This window comes from Heloderma suspectum, chromosome 4, assembly GCF_057233095.1.
Source record: "Heloderma suspectum isolate Gila_16-S chromosome 4, 16-S_ref, whole genome shotgun sequence".
Taxonomy (NCBI): domain Eukaryota; kingdom Metazoa; phylum Chordata; class Lepidosauria; order Squamata; family Helodermatidae; genus Heloderma; species Heloderma suspectum.
In genome coordinates, this window is record NC_139461.1 from 46,598,468 (window position 1) to 46,619,840 (window position 21,373).

The 21,373-nt window shown below is 41.8% G+C and overlaps 1 protein-coding gene across 7 annotated transcripts in view; it reads left to right on the forward strand.

Moving 5' to 3' along the window:
• NBN (nibrin) overlaps nt 1–21,373 on the forward strand; it is a 58,397-nt gene that overhangs the window by 22,527 nt on the left and 14,497 nt on the right. For 2 of the 7 annotated variants that reach the window (XM_084849171.1, XM_084849175.1), the window contains exons 10-16: nt 315–596; nt 1,260–1,713; nt 4,343–4,429; nt 5,012–5,167; nt 5,936–6,049; nt 7,765–7,814; nt 15,083–17,996. In XM_084849171.1, coding sequence (XP_084705297.1) covers nt 315–596; nt 1,260–1,713; nt 4,343–4,429; nt 5,012–5,167; nt 5,936–6,049; nt 7,765–7,814; nt 15,083–15,110 — 1,171 coding nt within the window. In that variant the 3' untranslated portion in view covers nt 15,111–17,996. Of the gene's footprint in view, nt 1–314; nt 597–1,259; nt 1,714–4,342; nt 4,430–5,011; nt 5,168–5,935; nt 6,050–7,764; nt 7,815–12,545; nt 13,093–15,082; nt 17,997–21,373 lie in introns of those variants that run through there. The other 5 variants (XM_084849172.1, XM_084849168.1, XM_084849169.1 and 2 more) reach the window with 5 other exon arrangements.

Genomic DNA, 21,373 nt, shown 5'->3' on the forward strand with positions numbered 1-21,373 from the left:
GATTCCAAAGAACCTGGCCTCCGGAGTCTGTGGCGGAACGGAGCACTTACCTCCACCTCCCTCCGGAATCTGTCTGGGCCGGCTTCTCTGCGTGGCGATCCCATGGAGCTGGCTGCCAGCTCCGCATCACTGGCGATACGGCCAGCCGCCACTGCCGTGCTGTATCGCTGGCTGAGTGAGGGCTAACTCTGGACGCAAATGGCATAGTGGGTGCCATGTGCAGCCGTAAAGCTGTTAGATTAACATAAATGCAGCCGTAAATGGAACTGACTTCGTATTTCCTGCTGACCGGATACTTTTTCCTGTTTATACAGTATGGAAATAACAGGAGAGAAGGCAAATAAAGAAACTCATGTAAGGGATCAAAGAAGAAAAACCCATCAACATGATATAAGTACCGTGAAGGAAACTCCTGCAGGATCTGGCACTGCGAACATAGGGGGAGCATTGCCAAGGCTGAACACAAGGCTTGGGAGTGATCAGAGCAGCCTATCATTCTCCCCCTCTAAAATTTCAGGGCATGGCGGAAATATGGAGAGATCACAGCAACAAACAAATTCAATTAAAAATTACTTCCAGGCAGCTACTAAAAAAAGGTATGCTTACATAAATCTCTTACATCTGGGTATATACTGAATGGGTGTTATTTTCCCACTAATGTTTAGTTTTGGGAGAAGAAACAGGAAGCACTAGTCATTGTTTTATAAATCTGTTTCTGTAACAGCAAACTTAGCTCTCAAAGAACTAGGGTTCCTCAAATATTCCAGCTTCATCGTTACTGAAAATATGGGAAATCCTCATTTGAAATCCATCCTGATAACACATGAGGTCCCAAAAGCTTTGCCCAGGTAACATTGTAGAACTGATGAGCATGTAAAGTACATCTTAATTATATAATGATCACATGGAGTGCCCTGCAAGTTTGCTTAAGTATAAAGCTAACTTCTGATGATTGTACAGGATAGAGCCATCACAACAAAGCCCCTTTGAGAGTAGTGAAACTAACATGCACTGTTAAATGCTTGTTACATTTTATTTCTCATACTATTTGGTTTATGTTTGAGTGTGACCAGTGGGCTGGATCCAGCCTAAATCATAACTAACTTGTCCCATTGATTCCAGTGGGACTAAACCATGACCTAGTCTGGATTCAACTGAACGTGTCTGGATTCATATCCAGTTACCAGCATTAGAAGTTAACATACATGTGTTTGTGGTCTACCTATCTAAAGAGAGAAATGCCTTTTTTCTGTTCTAAGGGAAAGGAACGAGGATGGAGAAACATCAGTATCTAAATATGCAAAGACAGAGGGGAAATCATCACAGGCTTCCTGTCATACTCAACCTGTAACTTCCTTGCTGTGGGAAGACAATGCTGCAGAAAGATCTCAAAGGGGGCAGTGTGCCTTGCACCAGAAAATAGATGAGTCATATAGAGACACAAGTAGGAAGTCTGAAATAGAGACTAGAAAAATGGAAAAAACTGCTACTGAAAGTATCCCTGGTAGAAAGTCTGCATCAAAAAAGAGAAAAGAATTGGATGACTCGCTAGAAGATGAAGCTTCATTGGAGGTTGTCTTTGCGAGCCAAGAACTGGATTGGGAAGAGGGCATAAGAGATGAAGGTGAAGAAAGTGCTCAGGGTTCCAAGAAGAAAAGAAAACTGGAAAATAAAGGCAGGACTTCAACAGACGTGGAGGCCCAGAGACGCTTGGTAATTGTTCTTTTGTTTTTTTGGCACTCTGATATACACGTTGGGGCCTTCAAATTGGAACAGAACCGTGTGTGCGTGTGCAGAACCACATGTGTGCAGCATCTCACAATATTGGGCTATTACCATAAAGTTGAAATAATTATTTTGAAATTACATCAAGGATGGAAAGAAACATTAAATAGTGTATACCATTTTACAGGTGGGATGATGATATGAGTATATCTGTATGCAGACTTATTGAATTTTAGAGGGTGAGCTTTATAGACCTGCTCTTCAGATATGTGTTTTTTAAGTCAGGCTGCAACATTTTGCTGATGAATCAGCTAGATGAACATAAATCTTTGGAATAATTTAAAAGGTCCTCCTGGTAAATCAAGCAGTAGAATTAAAAAAAAATAATATAAGCACTTAAAAAAACAACGTGGCTATGGCATGTGCCATCTCAGAAGAGGTGTACCACCTTCTGTCTCATAGAGAAGGCCTCATCTGAGTAGGTGCATGCTGTGACATGAGCATTCACCATCTAATTACAAAAATAACTTTTTATAAATCACGCAGATTTAGTCATATGACAGTAATTAGTTGACACTCTTGCTAAAAATAAGTGAGTCAAATCTAATTGAATCAAGGGAGGGGCATTCCATTTGGGTAAAGGGTTCAGACCTCTTATGTCTAAACACTTGAATCGGTTGCATAGATGTCATTTTAAATAGAGTCAGTTCATTGGTGGATTTCAAAATACGTAGTATTTTTCAGCAGTGGTCAAGTATTTAGTTAAACTACCGCAAAAGGCTTTTCTGCGCAAGAGCATTGTTGGCTTCATGGAATTTGATAATACTTTACCCAGAGTCTCAATTCTAATCTTGAATTGAGGTATTGACACTTACATAGCAGGTAGATAAAGAAAAAAGGGCAGCCCCAGGAAGCGAACTATGCTTCAGATTATGACCATGCCCCTAGCCTTAATGCCCCTAGCCTTAATGCTCCTAGCCTTAATGCTCCTAATTCAGAATTTTACAGAAGCTCCAGTGTTCTCACAGAACTGGAAAAAGACCTCAAACTGATTCCTGAAGGAGCATTTATTGGAACAAATACTATGTGAATCTCCTGTGAGAAATAGAGCTTGGGAAGAATGAGCTTCTTAAAATGGTAGAGCCCACAGAAAACATTTTGTCAAAATGCACTGAGCAATGTTGTATACAAATAATTTTCTCCTTCCAGCACAATATTGACATTTACCTCTCTCTCTCTCTCTCTCTCTCTCTCTCTCTCTCTCTTTCTTTCTTTGCTTTGGCTGTTCTTGGTGCTGCTCTCACTTTTTTGCCTATTCACATACCCGTTCTCACACATATAGATTCACTTGCTTTAATCAAGGGGGAGTTTCACACATGTCATGCCTTTGCACAGGCCCTTCCGTTGAAACGTAGGGAAGCCATTGTGCATGGCAGCTGTCTGTGCTTATTGAGTGTTGAACTGCTGTTTTGTCCCGGTTTCCACCAATTTTAATAGGTTTGAATTATATGGCTTTTCTTTGAAGGTGGTATGTCTACTTAATGGGGGAAATGTGTGGGAACAGAGGTTTATTTTTCTTCATAATGTTTATATGGAAGTGCAGTAACTAGTGTATCTAACATTACAAAAGTACTCCAGTGCACAATTCCAAGCATTTACGTTGTACTGAAATAATGAGTTTTAGTGAAAAATATTTTAGTGGAAAAAAATGACCTGTACTTTGAAGTATGAAGTCCTCTTTTTCTGGTGTCATAATTATTTCTCTGAATAATTTCCCAGTATTATCTTATGCTTCTTTGTGTAGACTTTGTACATCCAACTCTGTTGTGCTGTTGGAATAAATCAGCTGCCCTGTTATGCACACTACAGCAATGTTGCTAATTAATGAAAGTTATCATTCCTGCTTTATCTTTTGAGTTGCACCCTTGATGATCGTAAGCCCCTGAACATCCAGTGCAGGGCAAGGGGGAGCGGAGGAGGCAATCTTCGCTAGGTGGGTTTTTTTGCCCATCTATGTGGGGTGGTTTGAGGGAGAGGAAGGAGGCTGGAGAAGCCTCAGTATAACTCTTATCCTGGCCTCTCCGGTCTCCTCCTCCTCTTCACTGCCCACCAGAGCACCCCCTTCTCCAAGGTTGAGCTCCCGACCTCGGAGAGCGGCTGGCTCGGTTCTTTCTGCACCGGCTGTGAGGGGGAGGGGGTGGAGGTCTGATTCCCCCTCCGAGGTTGGAGCACTATCTCCGACCTCGGATCGGGGAATCTGAAATATCCTATGGCCCCTCAGATGCTGTCCATAGTGCTCCCTAAAGCTCTTTAAGTATCTCACTTGGGAAGCTAAGAACAAATTCTGTTTTAGCATCATGTAACCATAAATGAATTACGCTGCATAGAAGGCTTCTTCCACCTGGTTTCTTTCTCTAGTCTGGGAAATACCACATACTTTGGCTGTTACTCAAATAAAGAGGAAATAAGAAACAGATCTTCCCTGAAGGACACAAGAATCAAGTAGATGCTAGAGTTGATTCAATCATCTTCTAACCATATAATCCTACTGTAGTGGTGTAGAGTATTTTTTTTCTACATGTTTACACACCTCTCCGCATCTTTTTTTGTCAAACAGCAAGAAAATGAGCAGTCCCTTCCAGCATTAAACCAGAAACAAGAGATAAAAGAAGAACCACCAGAATCTGTAAGAAATGAATCAAATGTAAGAAATGCCTTCATAATTTTAGCAAAAGGTGATATAGAAGGGAGATGCATTCTTTTAAATTAAAACAATATTCAGATATCAAGGAAGGCAAACCTTAAGTTTTTTTTAAAAAAATTACTGAAAGTATAGTATTGGGTAACTTTAAAGGGATGCAACTGATTTGTTAGCATTATATTTGTCTTTCCCTTTCTTCTCTTTCTTGCAATTACCCACACAAACTATCAGAATGTAATTGTTCTGTGAGAGTAAGATGCACGACTCTGGAATAGACCCATTTTTCATCTTTCTTTTTGAAAGACAGTGGTAAGAAGATTTAAACAAATAGTGTTGTTGTGCACAAAGAGAATGAATGACTTGGTGGTATGAGATGAATAAATTGATGCACATGTTTCATAGTTTATGAAATGGCTATAGGGTGTTGCATGTCATATGAGTTTTCCCTGATGAAACATATTTGGTTAGAATATTTTGGACAAGACTTAGAATATAGTCTCAGAAAATGGATGTCTAAGTAAGAGAAATTTTGCTAGAATGACCTTTGTAAGTGCACTCTCATTCTTTTTCCCTCTTGTGAATAAGAATCCTGATAAAAGTGCAAGTGACTCTACCAATCTACCCAGCAGACTTTTGCTGACTGAATTTAGATCATTGGTTGTTAGTCAACCAAGGAAAGATGGTCATTGTGCTGCTAATACAGATTATGGGCATCTGAACAACTTCAAAAAATTTAAAAAGGTTGGTATGTGTTCTCAACTGTCATGAGAGTATGTCATTCAGAGTATGAATAAACTATAAGAATGTTTGCTAAATCAGATGTTCTTCCTGTGTGTGTGTGTGTGTGTATGTTTTTAAATTTAAAGATTTACTGTACAGCCTCCGATTCGAGAGGTAGCTGTGATAGTCTGTTTCAATGATCTTGAGTGTCTTGTGGTACCTTAAGTCCTTAAAATGCTCCAAGGCTCTCTGTTGTTTTTAGTAGAACCTCAGCAATGCAAGTAATGGATTGACGTGCTAACCAGCTAACCCTGTTTCTGCTGCTGACTATGGACAGTGGGGCTTTCTTTCATTCATTATAGAAATCAGCACTGTTGTGTAAGGGTGAATGTGTGATCTGGGTGTGTGTGGGGGAAATCAAAGATAGAATCCCTTTTGTTTACCATCTAAATCTCTTCCTGAAGACTTTGCTGCCAGGCTGCAGTGAGGGCAGACTTCAGTATGTTGATACTCATTTGAATTTGATGTTTTTTCAAATGCTTGAAACTTACCGATCCTCTCCACAGGGTCGGAGGGCCTTCCTTAACAGTGGGGGCTGTGTCATATGGGTCTTCAGTGGGAAGGGGGAATAACCCACTTGTATTTAGGAGAGGGGGCTGACTTACTGGAGAGTGTTTTTGGGGAGGAGGGGAGAGAGAGATCAGTTGTACAAGCTACCTTCCACTCGGGGAACTTTGTACACAATCTAGTGTGTGTTTGTTCTCAAAAGATAAATATTCTGTTTGACAGGTAGCTTATCCTGGAGCAGGACAGCTTCCACACATTATTGGGGGATCAGATCTGATAGCTCATCATGCTAGAAAGAATTCTGAGATGGAAGAATGGTTGAGGCAAGAAGTGGAGGTAAGGAACACTAACAATTGCTAAAGCAATTAATACATTATTTTCATCTAAAACGCATAGCTTTTTTTTTGCAGTACAAAACTGAGTTTGCCTATTTTCTTTGTGCATTTTGCCCCTAGCAATACCATTTTAATTGCTGTAATACCCATTGGCTCAGTTCAGATAATCCTCCAAACTATGGCTTGAAGGATTGTGAAAGATTTGTTGCAAGCCTTGGCTTATGCACTCCCTCCTCACTTTCCCTCCTCCGTTGTGTGCGAGCGCAATGCAATTTACATTAGTGGTAGTATCGCACTGGATAGTGCCCAATGGTTTGCCACAAAATTATAATCACCTCCTCTCTTGCACAAAAGACAGGGAAAGGGGAGGAGGTGAGCACAGGAACCTGACATCACCACAGTTCTTTCTCATAAAGACAAACCATTCTTTGGTTTGTCACTATGGCTCAGTGCAGGCTGTCTCTTGTGTCTGTGTAACCATTGGCTATCCAGCTTCAAAACAGTGTGGTTCAGGCTGAATTAAAAGTGTCTGTATGTGTGTGCTTATGCATGTGTGAACATTTTATACTGTGGTCCCAGAATTTTACCAGAAGTTTGCAAAAAAAAGAGAGAGGAAAAATACCTCAATTCTAGGGTGTTGTATATGCAGTTACCAGAATTGCGCTTTAGTTCTGCGCCCAAAGCTTAAAACAAATTCTAACATGAAAGCTATTCACATTGTTGGCTCTTTTTGTAAAATACGTTGCCTAGTTTTAGTTGTAGGATGTTAACATTTATTTTGGGGCATGCAGCTGTCCTGTGCCGTAGGCACAAAATTCAATATGCTAAAAATTTCTGCTTGCATGTTATTTTTTTTTAATTGCTAGCCTTCGTGGAAAGGTGTTAGCTTATAGCTCTTTGAAGGGTTAAGGCTGACGTACAAATGAACTGAGTGCTTGTGAGGGTTCTTTCACACGTTTTCTTGTAAGCTGCTTTGGAGTCTTAAGTAGAAAAGCCACATATAAAGTCTTAATGTTAAAGTGTTTCAAATGTAAATAGATCAACAGCCAAGAGAAGATACTAGGAAAAGGTAGTATAACACACATTGACTCATTGGTGTATACGACAGGGTGACATGTTCATCTTGCACGCCGTTTTACTTGGTGTTTCCAAACTTTCTTAATATTGCTTATTGTGATGTTCTTATGGGAAATAGTAAGTATCTGGACATTCTTCTGTAGATACCTGTAATGGGTGAGGGTCCCCCAGAAAGCCATGTATGTAGTCTCCAGCACTGGCACACCTTGCTGTTCCTTTCTGTACATAGCAGTTCATTGGGCGGAGTGCACTTGGAGCCAAGTCACAGTCCTGATCAGGAGCGATGGGTTGGTGTTTCTTACTTTAGGTAGCCAGGTCTGCAGTGGTCATGGGGGATTATGGAAAATCAGACAGACAGCTCGCAAGCTGCCTCTGCCTGATTTTTCCACTCTCTGTGCAGCCACCCCCCATATGCCAAGCGTTTCCTTAGGGCCCCCTGGACACTCAGGAAAGGCTTTTGGGGAACATAGGCTGCAGTAGGAAGGAGGGGATGGGGAATTCCCCTTGTGTGAGCATCCATGCGCTTGCACAGAATTGGAATACTAGTTAATTGTTTATGAATGAATGCATCCGTTTAATGTTTGTATGGAAAATTTCATCCTTGGTAGAGATTCTTAAAGGAACATTTTATTTTTCCAGGAACAGAGTCGCTATGCAAGAGAGGAGTCACTCGCAGATGATCTCTTCAGGTGAGGGCTTTATTTTCAGTAATGGACTCAACAGCCTTATATTGTGTGAGATAATGCTTCAGTATTCTTCTGAGGTTTGCTCTAACTGCATGGTCTTCCCTCCACACAAAAAACTACAGGACTGACATAGGCAGCTTTTAAATATATAACTAAGTAATTATAACAAATTGATAGCTGACTTTTCAGTGCAGACCAAAACCGGGTCTAAGAAGCTAGGACAGAGAGAGATTTCTGCCCCATCCATGCTTGGGAGGAAGGCCCCACATTTTTCCTTTCACTAGTCACTAATCCCTTTATTTTTGCTGCCATTTGCAAACTTTTTTGATGTTGGATGACTATGGGCAGTAAGACTTTGGCCACATGGTGGGTACCCTTGCAGCCCTCAGAAATCTGGGAAAGCAGTACAGGTGGTAATGGCTGTTCAAGGTGTGGCAGTAGACGGGCTACCTAGGTGAAAACCCATTCTGTTCAGAGAGTGTTAAAGTGGTCACCATAAAGCAAATTGTCATGCTATTCCATCCTGAATTGTGCATGGGCAATGAGCACAGAACTCATCTTGGAGAAGATTGTGTCAAGGCAGTTTGATCAGCAACAAAATATGTTTGAATGATGGCTATGCGTCTGTTGTTGTTGTTGTTCAGTCGTTCAGTCGTGTCCGAATCTTCGTGACCCCATGGACCATAGCACACCAGGCCTTCCTGTCCTGCGCTCTCTCCTGGAGCGTGCTCAAGTTCATATTCATTGCATCCGTGATGCTATCTAGCCATCTCATCCCCTGCCGTCCCCTTCTCCTTTTGCCTTCAGTCTTTCCCAGCATCAGGGTCTTTTCCAGGGAGTTTTCTCTTTGCATTAGGTGGCCAAAATATTGGAGCTTCAGCTTCAGTATCTGTCCTTCCAATGAGCAGTCAGGGTTGATTTCCTTTAGGATGGACTGATTTGACCTCCTTGCAGTCCAGGGGACTCGTAACAGTCTTCTCCAGCACCACAGTTCGAAAGCATCAATTCTTCGGCGCTCAGCCTTCCTTATAGTCCAGCTCTCACAGCCATACATTACTACTGGGAAAACCATAGCTTTGATTAGACGGACCTTTGTCGGCAAGGTGATGCCTCTGCTTCTTACTGTGCTGTCTAGGTTTGCCATAGCTTTCCTCCCAAGGAGCAAGCATCTTTTAATTTCATGGCTACAGTCACCGTCTGCGGTGATCTTGGAGCCCAAGAAGGTAAAATCTGTCACTGCTTCCATTTCTTCCCCTTCTATATGCCAGGAAGTGATAGGGCCAGATGCCATGATCTTAGTTTTTTTAATGTTGAGTTTCAAACCAGCTTTTGCACTCTCCTCTTTCACCCTCAACAAGAGGCTCTTTAGATCCTCTTCACTTTCTGCCATTAGGGTGGTATCATCTGCATATCGGAGGTTGTTGATAATTCTCCCAGCAACCTTAATTCCGACCTCTGATTCATCCAACCCGGCATTTCTCATGATGTACTCTGCATATAAGTTAAATAAGCAGGGTGACAATATGCAGCCTTGTCGTACTCCTTTCCCAATTTTGAACCAATCGGTTGTTCCATGTCTGGTTCTTACTGTTGCTTCTTGACCCTCGTACAGGTTTCTCAGGAGACAGGTAAGGTGGTCTGGTACTCCCATCACTTTAAGAATTTGCCACAGTTTGTTGTGATCCACACAATCAAAGGCTTTAGCGTAGTCAATGAAGCAGAAATAGACATTTTTCTGGAATTCTCTTGCTTTCTCCATGATGCAGCGAATGTTGGCGATTTGATCTCTAGTTCCTCTGCCTCTTCGAAACCCAGCTTGTACTTCCAGTAGTTCTCGGTTCGCATACTGCTGAAGCCTAGCTTGTAGGATTTTGAGCATCACCTTGCTGGCATATGAAATGAGCGCAATTGTGCGGTAGTTTGAACACTCTTTGGCGTTGCCCTTCTTTGGAATTGGAATGTAAACTGACCTTTTCCAGTCTTGTGGCCACTGTTGAGTGTTCCAGATTTGTTGGCATATTGAATGCAGCACTTTAACAGCATCATCTTTTAGGATTTTAAATAACTCAGCTGGAATACTGTCATCTCCGCTAGCTTTGTTGTTACTAATGCTTCCTAAGGCCCACTTGACTTCACTCTCTAGGATGTCCGGCTGAAGTTCAGTGACCGCACTGTCATGGCTATCAGGGACATTCAGATCTTTCCTGTATAGTTCTTCTGTGTATTCTTTCCACCTCTTCTTAATCTCATCTGCTTCTGTTAGGTCCCTGCCTTCTTTGTCCTTCATCATGCCCGTCTTTGCACAAAACGTTCCCTTGAGATCTCCAATTTTCTTGAAGAGATCTCTAGTCTTTCCCATTCTGTTGTTTTCCTCGATTTCTTTGCATTGTTCATTTAAGAAGGCCTTCTTGTCTCTCCTTGCTATTCTCTGGAACTCTGCATTCAGTTGGGTATATCTTCCCCTTTCTCCCTTGCTTTTCGCTGCCCTTCTTTCGTGAGCTACTTGTAAAGCCTCATCAGACAGCCACTTTGCTTTCTTGCATTTCTTTTTCTTTGGGATGGATTTCGTTGCTGCCTCCTGAACAATGTTACGGACCTCCGTCCATAGTTCCTCAGGCACTCTGTCTATCAGGTCTAATCCATGAAATCTATTCCTCACCTCCACTGTATATTCAGAAGGGATATCATTTAGGTCATACCTGAACGGTTTAGTGGTTTTCCCGAGGTTTTTCAATTTAAGCCGAAATTTTGCAAGAAGCAGCTCATGATCTGAGCCACAGTCAGCTCCAGGTCTTGTTTTTGCTGACTGTATGGAGCTTCTCCATCTTTGGCTGCAAAGGACATAATCAATCTGATTTCGATATTGACCATCTGGTGATGTCCATGTGTAGAGTCGCATCTGTAGCCTTCACTATATGACCTAAAATTCCTTATGGTGACCTAAATGTAATAGGACCCAGCTACAACCTTTTGGTCTTTGATTTGCTAGGATGTAAAGCACAAATTTAGTTTTCTTAATGAAACTTCTCTGTAAGAATTGGATGGTAAGTGTGATCTTCATTAGCTGTTTGCTTTTCTTAGAATTACAGCTTGTACTGCTACTTTAGATACATCCAGCCTGGTTGCAAGAAATTTTTTCAGCTTTATTGTACATCCTACTTCAATTCATTGGCAAATGTATACTGTTTGGACAGCTTTCCACCTAAGTTTCTTTTCCCCCTATAAATCATTCAGAGATCTTAAAGGGGACATTTTTGTATACCCACGTCTATTTGTGACATGCACATTACTCTACCAAGCTACTTACAGATTTTTAGAATAAAAACTTGCAAGCTGACTTGCATATGCTTGGCATGGCACTGAACATATAAATTCTTCCTATGGTCTAATGTTGTCTTCAGGGACTTAGCAGGAGCTCTCCTATGACTGAAAATCATAGCTTGGGAAATGGCCTTCAGAACAAGTTTAGCAAGAAAGAAAACATTAGTTACATATAGCTAATTCTCTGATATAGCACAATTTTAAGCATCCCCCTCTCCTTTGCAAGGACTGCTCTATGGTGATTAGGTTTCATATATTTTGAGGAAAAACACGCTTGCAAGGGGTAATACAGATTATTAAGGGTCTGAGAAATGTAAGATGCATAAATGAGTCCGAGCTTTCCTAATAATAGTGGCCTGTAATAATGCATTGCTTGTAAAGTGATGGTAAGACTTGGTTCACAGCTTGTGAGGTTTTCTTGTTTTAAGCAAAAGGCTTTCTTAGTGAAAGTTTAATGGAAGTTAAAACTGCCCAGACGTTCAGTAACAACAAGCTATTCATGTGTCAAAAGCAAAGCAATTAGACTCCCCCAACCCCAAAATCTGGGGTGGTTGGTTGGCTTGAATTGAGAGACAAAGAGATAGTGATCTGACTTCCAAATATGCATACCCTTATTGATTGAAATAACTCTATGGGAAATTCTCAGACTGAGTTAAGGCAGGAGACCTGGTGGGTGGGAGAAAAGAGAACATATTTTTTTTAAATCCTTCCACCAAGCTTGAGGAAACTGTCATAACTTCCTGCTGGATAAAATCTTCAGTAATAAATAGTCTTTTGCTACATACAGCAGCAGCAGAACAGAGAAATTGTCTGTCTATAGATCTTGTGTCAATAATAAACCTCTAATAACAAGGTCAAGCTATGGTAAATGGTTCATAGTCTGCACTGTGAACCATATGAATTCAGTGGTGAGACAGGCTCCTATCATCACATGAATTTAGAGACCAGTGCTTTAGGTAGCCTCACATACCCACGGTTCTCTCTGTGAAATGCTTTCATGATCTGGAGGGTGGGGGTGGGGTGTCTGTCAAGGTTCTACTTATGACCTGGACACTCTGAGCAACTCCTTAAGGATTTCTTGCCTCCTTAAGAGTCACACCTTCCTTTTTTTTAAACTTCTCTTTCTCAGTAACATGGGGTTTAGGCTGTAGACATGGGGTAACTGACACTCTAGACACAAGGTTTAACCACAACAGTTTACTAGTAGATTTAAAGCAAACAAATTACAACTAAAGGTATTTCACAATAGAGATGAGTGATACAAAAGGAATTAAAAGAAACCTAAAATACTACTTCAAACTTGAAGAAATGAAATTTAACTGGAGAAATGAAACTACTCCTCTTAGGGTTACTTCCTCCCAACAGAAAAGTCCAGGCCTCTAGGCCTGACCATTTTTCTCTTTGCCTCTGTAGGCCTCAAACCTTCACAGGGTCTAACCATCAGTATCTGAAGAACTGGTTAGGCCTCATCTGGAGTACTGTGTCCAGTTCTGGGCACCACATTTTAAGAAGGATGCTCACAAACTGGAGAGGGTTCAGAGGAGGGCAACAAAGATGATCAGGGGACTGGAAAGAAAGCCCTGTGAGGAGAGACTGAAAGAACTGGGCATGAACTCTTCCTTGAGAAGAGAAGACTGAGGGGAGATACGATAGCGCTGTTCATACTTGAAAGGTTGTCGCAGAGACGAAGGCCAGGATCTCTTCTCGATCATCCCGGAGTGCAGGTCACGGAATCATGGGCTCAAGTGACAGGAAGCCAGATTCCGGCTGAACATCAGGAAAAACTGCCTGGCTGTTAGAGCAATACAACAATGGAACCAGTTAACTATTGGTGTTGAATGGGGTACAGCTACGCTTGAAAGACCAGGTCCACAGCCTGGGGGTCATTTTGGACTCCCAGCTGTCCATGGAGGCTCAGGTGTCAGCTGTGAGCTGGACAGCGCTGTATCAACTCCATCTGGTATGGCGGCTGCGCCCCTTCCTTCCCGATCATCTGCTCCCATCGGTAGTACATGCCCTGGTCTCCTCTCGTTTAGACTACTGTAACGTGCTCTACGTGGAGTTACCCTTGAAGACGGTTCGGAAGCTGCAGCTGGTACAGAACGCGGCGGCTTGCCTGATTTAAGGCATCTGCCGGCAAGATCACATCACTCCAGTGCTGAAGGAGTTGCACTGGTTACCAGTTGTTTTCCGGGCCAAATTCAAGGTGTTGGTTTTGACCTTTAAAACCCTATATGGTTCTGGCCCAGCCTATCTTAAGGAGCATCTCCAGCAACACCAGACAGGCCGCTTAACAAGATCAGCCTCAGATGGCCTTCTCTCTGTCCCATCAGCCAGGACAGCTAGACTGGTGGGGACGAGGGAAAGGGCCTTTTCTGTGGTGGCCCCCACTCTGTGGAACTCCCTCCTTAAGGAACTCCATCATGCCCCGTCTTTAATGAGCTTCCGCCGTGCATTAAAAACGTGGTTGTTCAAGCAGGCATTTGGGGTGGGTTAGGGTATTTTAGAAAATGTTTTTATTGTAGAATTTTATTGTTTTAAACTGTTTTATTATATGTTGTACATCGCCCAGAGTGGCTGGGTGACCAGCCAGATGGGCAATTAATAAATTTAATTAATTAATTACCTAGGGAGGTGGTGGGCTCTCCCACACTGGAGGCATTCAAGACGAGGCTGGACAGCCATCTGTTGGGGATGCTGTCACTTGGATTCCTGCACTGAGCAGGGGGTTGGACTTGATGGCCTTGTAGGCCCCTTCCAACACTACTATTCTATGATTCTATGATTAACTGCCTATCAACTCAGATCAGCATCAGACAACTTGCCCATGTGCTCAGATGAGCATCAGATGCCCTGTTCTGTGTTCCCCTGCCATCTGAGTTGTGGGTGATGTGCGGGCACTAGAGGCAGAGCCTTTTCATTCATCATGATACTTAAACTACGTAAGGCCCTCCCATGAGAACCCCAAGTGGCCTCATCACTGCTTACATTTTGGCAGTGAAGATGTGGCTGTTTCAACAGAGGTTTGTGTTGTATACTGACTGATTTGAGATTCAATGGCTCCTTTATAGTTTTATTACATTTATAGCTCTCCTTCCTTCTAAGGAGGCCTGTAAGGTTCTCCCCACTCCCACCCTTGTGACCTCACAACAATCCTGTGAGGTAGGTTAGGCCGAGAGAGTGACCCAATTCACACATCACAGTGGTAATTCCTGGGTTGTTTGACCCAAAAATTATGCACTCCACTCATCTCCACAATCCATTTCCACTTTTATTTAACAACACAGGAATGCATGTTCCTGGGTTATTTCGTGACATGTGAACCCAGAAACTCTGGGATGTTTATGGGTTAACCAACAATTGCCCATGGTTTGTTGGTGGGTTAACTCTGGGTTCTTTAACTTATAAACAACATAGCGTTTCTGGGTTCACACATCACAAAACAACCCAGGATTGGGGCATTCTTGGATTGTTAATTAAAAGTGGCGATGGCTTGCGCATGGCTCACATGGTCCACTCGTCCCCACAGTACCTGGGTTAAACAACCCAGGAATTGCTGCCATGTTGTGTGAACTGGGTCAGTGACTGGCCTAAGATCACCCAGTCAGCTTCATGCCTGTGTAGGAATTTGAACCTGCTTCTTCCCAATTCTAATCTAGCACTCACTGCATCACCATATGAGCTCATTTAATACTTTTTGTGGGTTTTGTCATTTTATTGCTGTTGTATCATTCTTATTTGTTAGCCACTTTGAGGGTTATATTTTAAATAAATAAGCTGGGCAGTTTAGTACATGTGAATGTATTTCCCATTTACCTTTGGGTTTCAAAACCTTTCTTTCTTTCTTTCTTTCTTTCTTTCTTTCTTTCTTTCTTTCTTTCTTTCTTTCCTTCCTTCCTTCCTTCCTTCCTTCCTTCCTTCCTTCCTTCCTTCCTTTTCTCACTTTACAGGTATGATCCCCATATAAAAAGAAGATAGTTGTGCCTCAAACTAGATGTATCCCAGAAGAAAATCTTTCCTTACCTGTATGCAGCATCCAAGAGCATCCTTCACGTTGATCATACCTCCTGAAAATGTGATTTTCATGCAAGAAAGGACTCAACAGTACTTCAAACTAGTTACAGCTAGTGATGGATCCAAAAATTATCCGACCACATCTCAGAAGTGTAATCCAGGCAGTTTTTGTAATATTCACCTTAGTATGAAAGAAGCATTGAAATCCAGGTCAAAGAGAAACTTAATCCCCTCATCCATGAATCCCTAAACACACATCTTCAAGCCCCCTCCTACCCTCTTACCTTTTTTTGCTATTCTGGCAGTGGAGGAGAGGGATCTCCTCCCCCCCCCCCCCACACACACACACGACTGGTGCACTGCTATGGCTGCATTCCAGATGCAAGGTGTTGTGGGAAATGTAGTTTTCCCAGTATACTGACCTATGTCAGTGGCACTGGGAAAATGACATTATGCAGTTTTCCTTTCTCCTGCAATGCAGCTCTACCATCTAGAGATTAGAGAGAGAAGGGGAGACCATCTTCATTTTCCCTGCCATGGTCAGAGCAGCAAGAGAGTTAAGTGGCGGTAGTGGGGGTTATTGGATGCCCATGGAAGGGTCAGACCCAGTGACATCAGGGATGCTGTAGGGTCCAAAATAGGCCTGGAATTGTGTTTGAAAGAGCCCAGTTCTCTTCAGAATTCTGGGATAACAGTTTGGTGAGGGATTTTAAATCCCAGTTCTGAGCCTGGTTTCCCATCACTAAGTACAGCGTGTACCTTAAAGCCATTTTCCAGCTGCATTTTAGGACCATTGTTCTATATCCAAGCCTTTGTTTTTATAAAAGGAAATTAGTGGAAGATCACGCTGTTTCTTTTTAAAAGGACACTTGTTTTAGCTGTTTTTTGGTCTGATTTGTAGAATGAGGACTATCAACATTTTTTAAAAGGATGACATGGAATTTGTAGCATGGATCCAGTACTTCTGATTTCTGTATCATTTTGCATCACTTCACTCAAATTGGCTTTGGTCCTTTTAGTAAATTAAACTTTATTAGGCTCCAGAATCTATACGAATGGGGAATATTTTATTTGCTTCTCATAATCTTGTTGCTAACGATATAATATCATAGGGATTGGGGAAAGAGGAGCCATGGGGGTAGGATATGTTCAAATAGTCTTATTTTGTGGGCTTCCAAGACGTTTCTGTCTTTTATCCGTGTGCTGTGCCATACTATAGGCCCAAATCTATCGTATTCCTCTGTATACCTAAGGAAAGTGAAGCAGGTGCTTTTCCTCCACTGTATCTCATCCATGTTCAGGAGTCAAACAAGTTCGGAGTATCACTCTGAGAAGCCCTGGTATACACCCCATGTCTGCATTGCTACAAGTTTGCCTGAGAACATGAATATCCTGTTGGATTAGCCAGATTGCAACTGGAGACTCCCTTTTTAAAAGTCTGAGGGCTCATGCTTATAAAGACTAAACATTTGTTCCATACTCCCTTTCAGTTCTGCCTCCAGAAACTGTTGGTAATCATTTGTGTAGTAGCCCAAGGAATGTTTTATGAGGGAATTTTTTCCTGAAAGTTCCCATTCGGGACACTCCTTTTCTCTGGACAGAAAGGAAAACAGGACTTTGGGTTTCAGGTGTCTGGTGTTTTCTCCCTTAATTTCTCCCTTAAAATAAGTGTATCGCCTATGTTTTCTTTCTCCTTGGTGTCACGTCAAATTACAGAGACTTCTTGCTTATCCAGTATTTTTCTCCAAGCTGCATGACCACCATATACATTTGAATATACACAAGCAGATGAAAGGGATATACATATCCAAAACTATGAGCACAGGTACCATGGTTGCCTGAGGCTACTGGTTACATGTACACCATGTGTTGAGATACACATTTCTTTCCATGTTATGGAACTTGGCATAGGGTGGGCAAACCCATCTTCCCATAACTTAAGAGGGGGCATTCTTATATCTCTTTAAGGTGGTAGTTGGAAAATTGACATTATGTATCGAGTTTTCTTTTGCGGTGGGCTTCTACTGGAACATGATCTTATTCACAGCTAATTGTCTTATTCTGACCACTGATGGAAAAATAAATTTGGGTAAATTCCATGTCAAAATGTTTATAGAGAATCCTGTTGTGTGGGGTTTAAGAGCCTTAAAGTCAGCAGAATTTTCATATTACTACTGAGAGATATCTATTAATTCTGTACAAATATATGGCTGCTGCATTTGCTGAATATACACAAGCAGATGGTTAGTTGTACCTGTGATGTAAAATGTGTGTCAAGCCTAGGAAGATTTCTTTCAACATTGTGAAGGAAATTTTAGTGTCTTCTTCCTTCCCCAGTGAAAGGCAGGTTTTCTGAAAGTATTACCCATTCATTACCACTATAATCAGATTTTTCATTTTGTTTTATTATAGTTTCCTGCTTGGGGTAATGATTAGTGAGAACACTCAAAGTGATAATCCGTTTTTATACAAGTTGACAGTATCTACATACGTAGAATATTTTGACAGGAAACCCTAGCATTCATCTAATCTTTCTTTCTCCAGCCCTAAAGTAATAACTGCTAATTTCCTAGATCTCATGCATCCAAAATTGTATATGCAGTAGAAGTACTGCTGCCATTAAAAAAATACATAAATTTGTTTGTAGCCCTTGTTTTGAATAGAACCAGAAATAAAACAGTGTTAGCAAAAAGCCCCAGAGTTCAGCAACAGGAGCTGTTTATAACAATGCATGACTATTAGGAATGTTACCCTACCCTTATTTCTACTACACCACTCCCCTTGCTAGTCATTACCTCACTAGTCAACCAATGTCTATTTCAAAATAAAGTGCATCAAGCACCATTATACAAAATAAGCCAGATAAACTGAATTGAGTTGCATAATTTATTAGCACAGCATTCCTTGCAGAAATAGCTAAATCTCTTCCAATTTGTCAACATCTTGAATTGTGGCATGCACAGTTCTCCTGCATGTGTCCTTGACCCACTGAGTGAAGTGCTAGTACCATATTCAAGTCTGGAAAGGCTACATTTTGGTCCACAAGTATCTATGCCATTTCATGAGTATTGTGGCAGATAGCTGATTTTAAAACAATTGTAAAATAACCATTATAAGCAAATCCCAGCCAACAACAGAAAACCTGGGGCACCATGCCAGTTATCCAATTTGTCAGAGTTGATTGGAATTAGGAAGTATATGTGGTACAGTCTTCTGAGCAACTGTGTTCCCTCCGAAAATATATGGAGAATTATTTGAAAGCACCCCCACAGCAAGCTTGAATCGGTTCGACTCCAACCTACTTGATTTTAAGTCTTTTATACTGCTTTGAACAAGCACTTCCGATAACCTCAGTAAGCATAACCATCCCTTCAAATCACTTGAGCAATTGATTTGTGGAAACAAGTTACTATTTAGTAGGCATTGCCATCTTAAACATTTTTCATTAGGCATCATATTTGTCTGGGGAGCTTGTTTTGTAAGACATTAAGGCTGCAATCCTATAGTATGCACACTTGCCTGAGAGTAAGCACCACTGAACTCAATGGGACTTGCTTCTGAGCAGACACATATAGGATTGTACTGCCAACCCCTTAAAACTGGTAAGATATAATTTGTATATAGATTATTGCACTTGGAATAGATGCTCCATCAGCCCAGTGCAATGAAACGTCTTTAGCTGCTTCCCCAAGTAAATCCTCAGGTGCATGCTGGGAACTAGGGTACAGCTATCCTGCTTTAAACCCCTAAAACTGGTATCAAAAAATGGAGAAGGGTTAAATTGTTCTTCTTGGCTTGTGGGCTATTAGTCTTTAGAATGAAGACTAAGCAGGCATCACAAAATTCTCCATTTGTTCCTAGGCAAAATTAGGCCTTTTGGTGGTACAACTATGCTGCATGGGGCAAAGGAATAGTGCTGGTCCTCGCATCAGCTTTGAGATCTGTGCATCCAATCATAGCTGTTTCCTCACTAAAGAGGTTCAGGCAGTGGGAGGAGAGAGAATTCTTGAACCAAGCCCACTCATACCATGGGTGGGAAATCATAGAATAGTAGGGTTGGAACGGGCCTACAAGACCATCGAGTCCAACCCCCTGCTCAATGCAAGAATCCAAGTCAGAGCATCCCTGGCAGATGGCTTGTCTTGTCTTGAATGCCTCCAGTGTGGGAGAGTCCACCACCTCCCTAGGTGATTGGTTCCATTGTCGTATTGCTCTAACAGGAAGTTTTTCCTGATGTTCAGCCGGAATCTGGCTTCCTGTCACTTGAGCCCATGATTCCATGTCCTGCATTGTGGGATGATGGTGAAGAGATCCTGCCCTTCTTCTCTGTGACAACCTTTCAAGTACTTAAAGAGCACTATCCTATCTCCCCTCAGTCTTCTCAAGGCTAAACATGCCCAGTTCTTTCAGTCTCTCTTCATAGGGCTTTGTTTCCAGTTCCCTGATCATCTTCGTTGCCCTCCTCCGAAACCCTCTCTAGTTTGTCCGCATCCTTCTTAAAGTGCGGTGCCCAGAACTGGACACAGTACTCAAGATGAGGCCTAACCAGTGCTGAGTAGAAGGGAACTAGTACTTCCCGGGATTTGGAAACTATGCTTCTATGAATGCAGCCCAAAAAAGCATTTGCCTTTTTTGCAGCCACATCATATTGTTGGCTCATATTCAGCTTGTAATCTACAACAATTCCAAGATCCTTCTCGCTTGTAGTATTGTTGAGCCAAGTATCTCCCATCTTGTAACTGTGCATTTGGTTTCTTTTTCCTAGGTGCAGAACTTGGCATTTATCCCTATTCAATTTCATTCTATTTTCTGACCAGCGCTCCAGCCTATCAAGATCGCTTTGAATTCTGTTTCTGTCTTCCAGGGTATTAGCTATCCCACCCAATTTTGTGTCATCTGCAAATTTGATCAGCATTCCCTGCACCTCCTCCTCCAAGTCATTAATAAAAACATTGAAGAGCACTGGGCCCAGGACTGAGCCCTGCAGTACCCTGCTCATTACCTCTCCCGTTCGAGAAGATCCCATTGATAAGCACTCTTTGAGTCCGATTCTGTAGCCAACTGGGGATCCACCTGAGAGTCATTTCATCTAGCCCACTTTGAGCTAGTTTGCGAATTAGTATATCATGGGGCACTTTGTGGAAAGCTTTGCTGAAGTTGAGGTATATTATGTCCAGAGCATTCCCACAGTCTACAAGGGAGGTTACTTGATCAAAAAATGAGATCAGATTAGTCTGGCAGGATTTGTTCTTAACAAATCCATGTTGGCTTCGCATAATCACTGCATTGTTTTCAAGGTGCTTCCAGATGGATTGCTTTATCATCTGCTCCAGAATTTTCCCAGGGATTGATGTCAGACTGACTGGTCTGTAGTTCCCAAGTTCCTCCTTTTTGCAGATAGGGGCAACATTAGCCCTCCTCCAATTATTTGGCACTTCACCCATCCTCCATGATTTCTCAAAGAGAATAGACAGTGGTTCTGAGAGTTCTTCTGCGAGTTCCTTTATAACTCTAGGGTGCAGTTCATCTGGCCCTGGAGATCTGAACTTATTCAAAGTACTTAGGTGTTCCTTGACCATATGCCTATCGATCTCAAGCTGCAATCCTGCCCCTTCAGCCTGTACTTCGCCTCTGCCAGGGGGCTCATATACTCTTTCAAATTTCTCTGCACATTTTGAGTCAGATAACCTTTAAATGCTCTCTTAAAAGGAATATATAAGTTGCATAATCTTTGTTGCTAGAGGTAAGTAGGTATAGCTTTTTAGCCAAGTTTCTCTATCTAGGGGGTTTAAAGATGTCATTTTGTCCTTCAGGTATAATTGGGTCTCAAGACACACATGTAACTTTCATTATCACACAATTTAAATTAATGCTACAGGATTGCCTCTAAGGAATTAGCTGCAATTAGAATGAGGAATGTCAATTCGTAAAGCCAAATCCTTCTAAAAATACCATAGGCAATCAACAGTTTTTCTGACCAATTTAATTCTCACTTGCTTAAAAACACTTCAGTAATTTCGTGATACCACTTCAGTCAGTAAAAAGGATTTGAGCCTTGTCTCAACATTTACCTTCACTCTGCATTTAATTTTATAGTGAAGCACTTTAGCAAAAGAGAGCTTAGCATAGCATCTGGATGGCACTCAAAGTTCTAGGTTGAGAAGTACCAACATTAGAGGTTAATGAAGCTCATGTAACACAACTCTTTTGGCTGCGTAATGAGTCGC